Source organism: Poecilia mexicana, unplaced genomic scaffold (genome assembly GCF_051168715.1).
Source record: "Poecilia mexicana isolate PSO_F unplaced genomic scaffold, ASM5116871v1 scaffold_13, whole genome shotgun sequence".
Classification (NCBI taxonomy): domain Eukaryota; kingdom Metazoa; phylum Chordata; class Actinopteri; order Cyprinodontiformes; family Poeciliidae; genus Poecilia; species Poecilia mexicana.
The window spans coordinates 18937952-18950667 of NW_028263382.1; the positions used below are offsets into that span (position 1 = coordinate 18937952).

General features: G+C 38.0%; 1 protein-coding gene across 13 annotated transcripts; it reads left to right on the forward strand.

Annotated features, from left to right (window-relative positions):
• Positions 1-398: 398 nt before the first annotated feature.
• Positions 399-12548, forward strand: sh3bgr (SH3 domain binding glutamate-rich protein). Of its 13 annotated transcripts, none has more exons than XM_088011835.1 (12): positions 399-552; positions 1919-2104; positions 2251-2331; positions 4236-4304; positions 4724-4882; positions 5420-5446; positions 7179-7202; positions 7604-7630; positions 9558-9584; positions 9862-9891; positions 11484-11542; positions 12408-12548. In XM_088011835.1, the coding sequence occupies exons 1-11, from the start codon at positions 508-510 to the stop codon at positions 11502-11504; spliced, it is 696 nt and encodes a 231-aa protein (XP_087867961.1). In that variant the 5' UTR covers positions 399-507; the 3' UTR covers positions 11505-11542; positions 12408-12548. The 13 variants fall into 13 exon arrangements, with proteins under 13 accessions (XP_087867961.1, XP_087867968.1, XP_087867959.1 ...); XM_088011833.1 differs by having other exon boundaries at positions 402-552; positions 4236-4307; XM_088011834.1 differs by having other exon boundaries at positions 402-552; positions 4236-4307; positions 9561-9584.
• Positions 12549-12716: the final 168 nt, after the last annotated feature.

The window sequence follows — 12716 nt, forward strand, 5'->3', positions numbered from 1 at the left end:
CATTTACCCTCATCTCTGTATTCTTGTGTGATTAAAAAAAATTAAATCAGTTTAAAGCAACAAAAAAAATAAATAAAAATAGGTATATATAAGTTAAATTAAGCTACAAAAAAGTGATTATATTTATTTATATAATAAATAACCTCTTTAAATAAAAATAACAGTTTCATATTAAAATAAGCACTGTGACTCCCACAGTGCTGTTCACAGCTATTTCTGTCCTTCTCAGCATGGACTTAGAAACTAACTTGGCTTTTTTTTTCCCCCTGAGCCGACAGACAGCTGAAGCTGCCAATCAGTATGCGCCGCTGCGCCCTAAGGGGCCAACTAACCAATCCGCCTCTATTGGAGCCCGGAGACAAAAATACCTCCAGCAATGTGTGTCAGTGTGTGTGTGCGATCCCACTGTTATTTCTCCGTCCGGGGTGCGCTCTAATAATAGGCAGACTTCTCCTTTAAGGCCCTTCTTGTTGCACTGCCACCTCTTCAACATAGTTTGTAGTAAAAATGGTAATCAAAGTTTTTCTCGCCACTTCCTCTGGATCGACAGCGGTAAGTTTTCACTCTGATCTTAACTTTGGGTCGAGCTTTGCAGGTTGTACTCCATAAACTGGACATGACTGTCACTCACTCTGATTTTACTGGGTTAAATCTATAAATTAATGCTGGTTGCCTTGCCTGGTAATTTGCTCTTTCAGCAAGTTAACTGGCTTGACTTGTGATCAGATTTATTTCTGATGAGTGAGCTTGGGTAAGTATTTCGTATGTAAATGTGATTCAACAGGCGGAGCCTTCCAGAACAGGGGCTCCCTAATCTTTTCATGTCTGAGCTTGGGGGCTCTTTTTCAGACCCGAGAAATATCCCCAGTTATAAGACTGCTTTTATTTCTATAAATCACTGCTTATGTGCTTATTTGGGTGATTACTAATGAGAAGAGGGAAAGTTTGCTTTCTGGAGCTTTCCTTGAGGTCTCTTAAGCACAACTAGTCCAGCTTTCTCACAATAGTTAGAAAAATGAATTTGTTTTCCATCAAACTGGTTGTTTACTTGTCCAGAATTGTGCCATAGATGAGGCCTTAAAGCTATCCTCATTATTTTACCTTTAAATATATTTTATGCAACTCGATTGGTAATTCAACCAGCATATATGTTCTCCCTGTTATGTCTTATGGTTCAACATTTGTGATCAAATACTTTGTAAATTGTTGTGAGAGTTGAATGAGTTAGAAACTTGTCAACTAACACTCCTTTAAAATGGTGCATTTTCTAGATGGAATAGATGGAAGAAAATAAATGTATTCATCCACCTCAGCTTTTCCATATTATGACCAACACAGATCAATCAGTCTGAAAAGTTTGACATGCATTTGTTTTCCCATCCCCTGAGTCAATGCCTTGAACCACATACTCCAGTTCTCAGAACATTTCATGTTCTTATCTGCATCTTATCAAAAATATAATTTCTCTACAAATACAGGAAAGAGGGAAATGGGTGAAAGTAAACAATTTTATCTGTAAAAGTCAATTGAAAAATGTACAAAATCTTAAGCTCAGGTGGAATCCAAAATAGTAAATAAGACAAGCAGGTTGATGGGAATAACAGGATGAAATGATATATGACCAAGCACTAACTAAGAAATATTTAAGCTGGAGAGTTGATATCTCCAGCAGGGGTTGGTTAGAGACTCGGTTCAGCTGTGAGGTAATGCAAGAAAATGGCCAACGGATCACGCAGGAAACCAGGCAACAGAATATAAACACATATTAAATGTTAAAGTACAGGACAACTCTAAAAAAGAAATGTTTTGAATGTGAAAAGCAAAGGCTGAAAATTTCTTTTTTTTTTGTAAAAGAAGAAAAACAAAACAAAATCCAAAAGGTTTTGATTCATGAGCTGTTCATTTTTCCACCTTGCAGATCAAAAAGAAACAGCAAGATGTTGTCGGCTTCCTGGAGGCTCTGAAAGTGGAATACGCTGAGCTGGACATTGCCTGCAATGAGCAGAACCGCATGTGGATGAGGCAAAATGTCCCAGAGGAGAAGAAGCCCTCCAACGGCATCCCACTCCCTCCACAGATTTTCAATGAGGAGAGCTACTGTGGGGTGAGCAAAGATGCATTTGTAACTCTTTAATGTGGGTCTTGAATTAGATTAGCAGGTGTAGCAAAAAAAAAAAAAAAAACATATCTAACATAGTTCTGCAATTGAATAACATAAAAAGTAAAAAGAAAATGTTTTTCCCCCTGCAGGATTATGACACATTTTTTGATGCAAAGGAAGACAACACGGTATATGCCTTCCTAGGGTTGCCCCCTCCTCCTGGCTCGAAGGTTAGAACTGATTTAAGTTTTTCTTTTTATGTTTTTCTGCCAACTAGCTATGCTGCTTGTTTGCTTAATTGAATGGTTACTACCGCATAATTCTATTATTTAAAACCTTTTCCAAAGAGTATTTAAGTTCTTCTCCAAGATTTTGAGTGCTAGAACAAACCAACAGATTCAGTTGTTGATAATGCAGCTTTGGCCTATAATAAAATATTTATAAGCACCAAAGAGCTGTATTATTACTAATTATGGTGATGCAAGTTTTGTTATTGCAGTCTGTCTGCTGGCTTTGTGATTTGTAGCGAACAAGAAGAAGAAAAAAGTACAAAAAACTCCCAAAAAAACCAAAACACAACCCCTGTCAGTAAATAATGCATATTTGAATAAGTTAGCACTTTGAGCAGGTTTTAATGGGGCCACTTGGGTGAACTGTGTTTATAACAGAATTCAAAGAAAATATAATTCCATTCTTGTTTCCAATAAAGCTTGACATCTGCAGCATTTTTCAGTCATTTAAATCAGACATTTATTTCATATACTGAAGTTTCAACTTAGCAATGTATAAAACTCAGTATCTTTTGACAGTTTCACTAATTTATAAGAATATTTAGCATTTCTTTCACTATAACTGATTTTGGAAACAGGGATAAGTCGTTATTTTATGTGAAAAAAGTTTGGTTCTTATAAAAATGAATTTGGCTGTTGAACACTTTGGGCTCTTTTTTTATTGTATTTTTCCATTTTTATTGTTGTTAAGCATTGATTGTTTTCATTGGATAGTTGGTCTAAACTGCAGAGAGCTTTCCTGAGACTGTTTGATAAGAGGCAGCATTTCTGAAGTAAAATGTGGTGTGTTGCTGCAGCGAGTGCTTCTCTGTTAAAGAGAAGCTCAAAATGATACAGCTCCTAGCAAAAATATTGAGCTTTCTCACACTCTGTTATGTTATACAACCAGAATCCCAAGCATATTTTATTGGAATTTTTAATCTTTAATTTTTCGGAGTAGGAAAACACTATTGCATAAAAAAAGAGACATGTTTTTCACAAATGTTCACAAATTAAAGTCTTAAAAGTGCAGGGTGGATATGCATTCAATCCCCTTTTACTCGGATACCCCTCAGTCATATCCAACCAAGTGTCTTTTGAAATCCCTACATCACAGCACATCAGCTCATTCACAAGGTCACAAAAGTATACAGAACAGATTTGCTATAACTGATTGAACTGGGAATTTTGTTTTGTTACAGTAAATCCTAACGGGATCGATTCCGGACTTTAGCTTAAGTACATGCAGACTATACAGCAAGACACCAAAGCAATTCCAACATGAAACCATAAAAATAAATAAATAAAATCAATGGAGGCGGTTCAACTTCCAACAGGACTACAATCCTCAACTCAGCGCTACAGTGGAAGGCTTTCGATTACAACATATTCATGTGTTACAATGGCCTAGTCAAAGTGCAGACTTAAGTCTGGCTGAGAAATTGTTTCTGTTCATTAGTTGTTCCCCATCCAGTCTGACTCATCTTGATGTATTTGTCAAAGAACTGGCTGAAATTTGAGTCATACCTCAAAGATTCCAGCCGATCATAGTGAAAAGTGGTTCTACAAGAAATTGACCCAAAAAGGCCCGAATACAAATGCATGCTGCACTTTTCAGATTTTCATTCGCAGAAAATTTTGACTTCCAGATCATTAGTGACATCTTGCATTCATAAACTGCTTTTGACACCAGAACAACACAGATGACAGACATTGTTGTGTGTGTGTGTCCAGATATACTTCTGGATATCTCACATCATATCCAGAAGTAGATATTATAAATAGATTTTATTAAAACCTTGGGGTTTGAAATCTGTTGTCTTTAATTCACTACAGTTGATTTGTGTTGAACCTCCTTGATGCAGGAAGCATTGCAGGCTGAGGAGCACATTATGCAAAACGGAACCCATGCAGAGGAAAATCCTGACGACTCAGTAGTAAAGCTGACAATATGTTTCCATTTTCCCATCATGCTTTTTCTGTAACTGTGCCACACCTCTTCATAGTCTTTGTCTGATATAATTAATAACTTCCTTTCCATCACTAGCTGATGACTTGAACAGAGTCTTAATCCCTCCCATGACCTCAAATAATGTTAGTGTTGCATGAATCTTTAGAATGCTGTAGCAAACTAGTTCTTATTTCAACTCTGTTTTTCTGTCCCTTTGAAACCATCACTTCCATTTTAATGAATTACTGGATTCCTTTTTGCAAGACTAACATCTCCATCTGAGGAGTGTGCCGTTGTAATCATGTCGAAACAGTCTCTTTTTTTCCCTCCTACTCCCTGTTTTCATTGATTTATCTTTGATTACATTTCTTGTTTTACTTGATTACTTATTTCACCTCTTAGAAGCATAATGGGGATGCACAAGAAGGAGAGGAGGAGGGACAGGCAGGTGATGAGGAAGAAGGAGAGGGTGGACGAGCAGATGATGAAGCCACCGAACTAGAAACATCAAGGGGAGAGGGAGAGGAAGAGGAGGCGGCTGCAGAGGAAGGAACAGATGAGGTCACTGAAGAGACAGTAATTGCCATATAACTCAAGTCCAGCTCCTCATCAGTTTTCCACCTCCATAACCCCGGAGTGATTGAATTCCCTCTCTATCCCATGCCTTCTTGTCATTCCTGGAGTGTCTCATTTTATGTTGACATTAACGTCGTCCTTTTACTTAACATTTACCTACCATCATCCTCATCCTAAAATCTCTCCCTCTTCCACTAACGAGCCAAAGTTTGGTCTTAAATCCCTCTGCAGCATCAATGGACTCTTAATACTTCCTCTCCTTCTTTTTTCAGGTTTCTTTTTGTGCTTTTTTTTTTATATCTCATGCTACCTATTAGCTAACTGTTGTGTTACAGTTCATAATAACCTGCAAAACATCCACCATTAACTGTTCTTGTTAAGGTGTGTCAGGACAATCCTAAACCCAGCCACTCTAACTTATTTCATGATGTTAATCTGTGAATGCTGACGTTTCTAAGTACTGATGCATATTTTGTACACTATGTGAAAACTTAAGAGATCTCTTCCCGTCTCTTGTTATAGGAAGCACAAGAAGAGGATGAAGAGCAAGTAAGTTTTTTTTTCCCTATTATTATTTAGAGGAATAAACAGTTTATGCTTACAAATGTAGTGTTTTGGGTTGCGTGAATTAGACATTTTTTGTTCAACTTTCTTGCCTCTTTATTTTCCCTAAAAGGATTAATTATACATAGTTCAGTCATATATTTGTTGCATCAGGGCTTCTGGTTTCTTCTGGTTTCCCTTTGAAGCATGGCAAACAATAGATTGGTATTACCTAAAGTAAAAGTATTACGTAATTGAAGAAAATCACTTTTATTTCTTTGAAATCCTGTCTAAAATGGCTTTATTGAGGGATTTTATTTTAGGTAGTGCAGGCGCACAATGTCTCCACATAAGGATTAAGTTTGCTACTTTATTAAGTGTTTTCATTCTTAGCAGTTGTTGCTGCTTGTAATCCTATGTGTTCATACCTGTCACCATCTCTCCACCTGCTTGGTATTGTGAAAGTTACTGACATGAGCTGCACATGAGGGTTTTCTGGTAATTTTGATATGCAGACATAAAACCAGAAGACCTGAATCATCTGGAAGACTGATATGACAACAGACCTTTTTCATGTATTTTTGGTGCTAAGCCATTCAGTGCTTTATAAAGTAACAAAGGTATTTTAAAGTTTATTCTCTGAGCTACAGGGAGTCGGTATAGATGTGCTCTGTTTTCTTTGTCTTAGTGAGAATGTGGCAGCATTCTGGATCACATGCAGCTGTCTGAGTATTATTTTTTAAGCTGTGATCAATGAGATTAAAGATAAATGCATGGATGAGTTTCCCTAGGTCTTGCTGGCACACTAGTCCTTTAATACTAGAAATGTTCTTCAAATGACAGGCTGACTTTGTGTCTCTGAAGGTTCAGGCCTGAGTCCATCACTACACCCAGATTTCAGGACTGACCTGTAGTTTTATGTTTAATAACTGAAGCTGTGTGGTGACACTAGGTAGTTCCTGGTTTGGTCTGAAGATAACTCCAATTTTGTTTCTGTTCAGCTGGTGAAAGTTATGACACATTCACACATTGCTTTGTTCTAAGCATCTGTTCAGTGGTTGGATTGACTTGGAGTGACATTCTAATGTAGACCTGTGTATCATCTGCGTAGATAATAATCTAGTGGTTATAACAAGGAGTTATTTGAGTTTATGTTTCCCTCCTATGAATCAGATGGGTTTTTTTTTTCTTTTTGGGGCCATTTACTGGTTGCACATGGTTGCACATCAATATCAGCAGTTTCTGAATTACTCAGAGCAGTCCATCTGTCATTAACAACCATGCAATGATCAGAGTCACTTAAATCCTATTTTCTTGCCTTCTGATTCTCAGTTTGAGCTTCAAGAGGACTTCACCTCATTAGTTTTCAGATATTCTTTTTCAAATAACTCAAAGAAATAACTCTGGGTATCATGTCTTATGAATGGATTTACTGTTATATAGGTTAATTAAGGTGTGCTTAGTGAAGGATCAGTTAGTTTTAATAGGAGGAACATGGTAACACAATCAAACTGAATGACTTGGACATTCTTAGATATACTATTCACACAGATGTTTTGTGTCCATTAGTTGATTAACTCATATTTCAGAACAGTGATGTTCCAGTCACCTGCCTGATATCACACATTTAAAGCATTTCCTGCCCATGTTCCTGCCATTGTACTACTTGTGAAAGCTGTAAGACCTCTGACTGCGTCTTTGTGTTATTGTCCATCTCTTGTTGGTTGGCTCCTTACAGGAGGAAGAGGAGCTGCACTCACAGGTAACTGTGCGTCAGTAATCTTCTGTAGTTTGGTAGATCATCCACAGTTCCTCCATGAAGCCATCAGCCTTGCCTGATGGTGTTCAGATGAGACAATTTTACATTGTTGAGGGTGGGATTGTGAAGGACGTGTATTTTGTTGTTGTTGTTGTTGTTGTTGTTGTTGTTGTTGATCCTACTCATCATTAAACTCTTCAGTTTCCTCACATCAACTCTTCCTCTTCCAATGGGTTCCCTTTCAGCTAACATCTTGGTTTCCTCCTAGCTGTAGCTGCATCCTGATACCTTCAAACATCCCCTTTAGTTTCCTTTTCCACAGATGTCCTTAAAGTGTATGCATGTGCTTCTCTTTTTGCTCCCCACACAGCTTGCTGACCTGGCTGCTATGTTATTTCTTTTAGGAGGAAGATGAACTACAACAGCTTGAGGTAGATTCACATACATACATACATACATACATACATACATATATATATATATATATATATATATATATATATATATATATATATATATATATATATATATATAAACCTTTCTTCAACCTATCTTGTTGTCATGTTGCTGCGCCCTCTGACTCCTCCTACTGCTGCATCCTGCGGCTTTTTTCTCACCACTGGTGAAAATGTGCATAAAGCCTTAGAATATTTTTTTTCATAGCAGTAAAATAATTTCACACATTTAGGTTTCTTACTAAATTAACAGTGATACACTTATTAACACCTATGCTGGTAATTTTACATGTCTTTTTTTCCCCCAAAACCATAACACTTTTACTTGTGTAACATTTATCAAGGTTGGACTGCAGAGAGAGAGGAACTTTTGCTGATTAGTTTTTGCACAGTCTCTCTTGGTCATCTAGAGTCCCTGGTCCTCTATTATGGTGAAGAGAGGAGTGTTCAGCTCACCCCACAGGTTTTCTATCAGATTTAGGTTCAGTGACTGAGATCTCCAAAGACAAAACCAAGTTTTATGACTGGGAATCTTTACTTTGTTGATTTCGATCTGTGTTTTGAGTCATTACACAACTGAAATACCCACTGCTGACCCATTTCAAACTTTTTGAGGAGTCCACAAGATTTTAATCAAAATTTGGTATTGCAAAGAGTTCAACAGCGTTCGCTGGGACTTTAGAAGAGAAACAAGCTCACAGCACCGCAGATCCTCTTTCATGTCTAACAGTAAGCATAGGAAATTACAGAAAGGCTCAATCTTAGTTTCATTTGACCCAAGCACACAGTTCCAGTATAATTTCCAACAGAACTTAGAAAATATTTAACTGTTTACATTTGTGATGGCAGCAGCTTTAAAACAACTCATTGGCATGTAGATGGCATCTGAATGTTTTTATGGATACTCACTGACCTCAGGAAGACACTGTTTGCTAATGTTTTCTGACAGGTTGGGAGATTTTTCCCTATCATCTTCCTCTCTGTGCACAGTGTCAAGATAAATGGAAATGGAAAAGGATATGTGACTTTCAACATTTTTTACTAACAAAAATATAAAAAATATGATATGTTATCCTTATTAATCTCTCTTTTGCCTTTTATGTCACATTTATAGTATGTGCTACTTTGTCTATGATATAAAATCTCAATAAAGTACATTACAGTGCATAAATGTAAAGTGAAATAATGTTAAAGGGGTATGAACATTTTTGCAAAACCATGTAGCTTTCAAATATCAATATACTTTCATGATCTTTTAACACAATCCCTTTAAGAGAATGTCTCTTAAAATAGTTGGGTAGTCTGGAGTTTTTATAGTTTTCTGAAGCAGCGGAGTGTGTTGCAAATCTCTTTTTAACCTTGGTTTGGTCTGCCAGGCTGCACGAAAGTTTAATGTGGCGTCCCAAATTGAAAAATCTTTATGAACTGAATGTTATCATGGAGTCACAAGTGTAACCGATTTGTTTTTACTTCACCCATCATCTGTCCATGCTCATAGTAGTAATGTTGAGTTTTAAATTCAATGATGGTGTGAAATCTTTGACTTTCTGATGGAAAATGTTGACTTCAGCAGGTGTTTCAATAGTTTTCTCTTGGAGCTTCTGACCACAAATAGGATGTACGATAAGTCAGTCTAAAGTGTCCCCGCAACACATTCCTCAACTTGAACAGAGAACTCAGTCAGACAGACAGTAAAATATTTTATACATCATTTTATAATGCACTGCGCTGTCCAATGTCTGTTGCTGGACAACGATTCAGAATATACAGATTTCATCGTCCTAAATGCCAGGTGGACAATGCTTTGCTCTTCTTCGACATTCCAGCCTGAGCTTCCATTGCTTCACTGCTTTGCATTCTCTGCTCCTCCCTTTCTGTCTCTGTCTTTGTCCCACCTTCCCAGCAGGACCAAGAAGAACAAGGCAGTGAGGTAGACGTGGTGTGGTTTGTAGTGTCACACCTTTAAGCCTCTGAAAACCTTAGTATTTCTTCCTTTTTTCTTTCTTTTTTGTATTTGTGTGCTGCATGCTGCTTTTATCATAGTTTCCCATGGAAGTGTCTAATGGTTTGCAGCATGATTCATGTATTTGTCTTAATTCCTAAGGTGGAAGTGGTGTTATGATGGAAAGAGCAATACTATATAGACCAATATCTCACTGCTTATTGACATTTTAAAACTTGACTTATCTTGATTTCATCCTCTGTAGGAAGAAGAAGAAGATACAGAATTACAAGAGGTATATGTTTGGATTATTTCCCTCCCTGCTTGGCACGGTGTGAATCATACTTGAGATTGGGAGTTTTCTGCACGATCCGATCACAAACAAAACTAAAACTGTTGTTTTCCCCCAAGTCAGCTGTATGTCATGCCACACATTTGTACACAAAGCACAAATGTGGAGCGTTGCAGCAGGTTCTTATTCATGTGCAATACTTAAGGGATGACACAACGCAATACTTGCTCAGTGATGCAGAGACCTGTAAAACATCTACAGAGGCACTTTCTTCTAGTCTGCCAGGATGTTTTGACTTCTTGTTTTTATGAACAGCTTGGGCATTTTTTTAAAAAATGTCCTTTGCATCTGCCTGAGTGCAAAACAGAATAACTCAGATATGTGGGTTTTTTTGGTTGGGTGCACAGACTTTACAGGATTTTTGCTTTTGAAAGAAGTCATGACCTCTTCTTCTCTTTGCCAAGAGCTCTCCAAACAAAGCGAGTGCAAAGTGAATGTGACAGTTTTCACAGGAGATTGAGCACATAGTGTTACTGCACAATGCTTGGAGGACAACAAAGAGGAAAAATTTCACAATGGATAATTCACGTGTTCTACCAATTGATTTGGACCGTTTTTATAGTTGAATCCCTGTCAGCAACACTGAAAAGTATTTTCTCCCTTCACCCTGCCAAACACTGCACGTTTCTTGGATTACGTCTTCCCCGTTTTTAACTCTCTGACTCTTCAACCACTAAGAAGTGAAGGCCCCTTGGGCCAGGATGTTACTGTACACAACCCCCCACCACATATTTCTTATTAATGTGTCAAAATGGAGAAGAAGAAGAGTTGAAATAAACCCAGATAGAACTGCTGGTAATTTCCATTCTTTGCAAATAGTCTTAAGATCAAGATATATTTTTTTTCAAGAGATATTTTCTAGTTTAATGGGATCTAAGAATGTAGGTGGAGAGCCTGTGTAAGACAAAATTGTAGACCCCTTTTCTGTCAAGCCGAGCCAATGCTGCTATTTTTAATCTAAAAAAAACACTAACTCTTTAATCTACAGCACCTGGCAAGACATTAATACTTCTTGAACTTGTACAGATTGTGTCACTTTAAAGCCACAAACTTTTATGCACTTTATTTTGATTTTATATGATAGATCAGCACAATGTAGTGTGTTTGTATTCAACCTCCTTATATTGATGCCCCTAAATAAGATTCAGGGAAAACGAAATACCTACAAGGGTCAACCTACTAGTAAATGAAGTCCACCTGAGTGTAATTTAATCTCAATTTGAGTATGGTTGTTTGTAAATGCCTCAGACGTTTGCTGGAGAACATGCGAGAACAAACAGCATCACGAAGACCAAAGAACGCCCTCAGAATAGGGTTTGACCATGGCAGCTTCAGTAGAGTACACAATAAATAACAGATTCTGTGTCATCAGGAATGTTAACGTTTCCTATTATATTCACCATTAAAGAAATTATTTGAAAAATATGCTTATGTATTCTGTTTTGGGGAAATATTTTAATACCTCTTGCCATCTTTCACGATTTGTGTTCGTGTTGAAAACCAAAACCCTTTTTTTTATTGTTTGTTTTTCCCAGGGAGAAGAGGAGGCTGAGTAGTTACAGTGATGTCACGATGAAGAGCATCTACTGTCCTGGTAAAGCACTTTGCCATCTTTTACTGATTGGTTTTACAGGCTGTGTTTCACCACTGGAGGGCAGTGCAGCATTGTTGGGACTGACAAGCTGGTGATCCGCTTTTCATTTCACTTTATCATTTGGCGTTTATTTCAACCACATTAATTAAAACCTCAAATCTCTTCGAAGTTTGTTTTTCTTTTTTGACCCTGCTCTTTAAAAAGGCAAAAAGCAAAATTACACCTATAAATCAACCTGCCTCAGCCGCAGCAGCACAAGAGTCTCTGCAGTGCAGTGGCGTGTTTTACTATTTTTACACTAAAACTCAGAAGAAACTAACATTTACCTCTCAGTGCAGTCGATTCTTTGCTCCATATCGCCTCAGTACTTCTAGGAGTTTAAAGACCTCATCCAAAAAAAGAAAAGAAAATGCAGCAGCCTCTTATGACTGGCTCCATCTGTGATCAGCTTCATTGAGCATACTGTGCTGGGAGATCAGATTGGGCCACAACGAAAACATTTCGCACTACCCGTTTTTATCCTCTGAGGGAGTGGCAAAGAGTGTGATGATCTTAATGGGGATCGTGATGGTTGTGGTGATAATCGTCCTAATCTTTAAAGCACGTCTTCTGCTTCCGCTCTGCATGTTTGGGCTGCAGGAAAAGCCGAGAAGCAGGCATCCGGTGTTTCCTCTCTTTGGCTGTCTCTCCACGCCTGCAAGCCCTCTGTCACGCCTTGTTAGAACAAGCTGCTAAGTGAGCTTTCAGACGTGGTCCTGGAGGAGCGGGCACGCAGGGTGGCCCAGGCTTAGAGGTGGCAGTATGGTCAGACCACTGGAAAATGTGTGACCTGGTTTTTCTTTTATCTGTTTGTCTTATTTACCAGCCCAAAGGAGCTCCCTATTCCATCTCTGCCTAACCTCAGACGTTTGTCCCACCGTCCCCTCAAACTTGTTGGCCAGCAACTCCGCCCACCGATTCTGCACTGGATTCTCCTGGAAACCATCTGTCACGTATTTGACCCATGCAGCACATGAAACTATCCTTTTGACTGCAATTTTGACTTCGTTCTTATATTTCGCATACAAACACAAATCATAATGAAATTCTGCAGAAGAGCAGAATGGTGTTTGTAATTAGCAGCGTTTGTAAAATGCAGATTTCTTCAGTTTAACCACATTTCTCATGCTTTACT

Excerpts from the sequence above, each read along its gene's own strand:
- sh3bgr (XM_088011833.1), top strand. The coding sequence starts at position 508 with ATGGTAATCAAAGTTTTTCTCGCCACTTCCTCTGGATCGACAGCG. Across the intron at positions 7,631-9,557 it reads ATGAACTACAACAGCTTGAG|CAGGACCAAGAAGAACAAGG; the intron begins GTAGATTCACAT and ends CCACCTTCCCAG. Across the intron at positions 9,585-9,861 it reads AAGAAGAACAAGGCAGTGAG|GAAGAAGAAGAAGATACAGA; the intron begins GTAGACGTGGTG and ends CATCCTCTGTAG.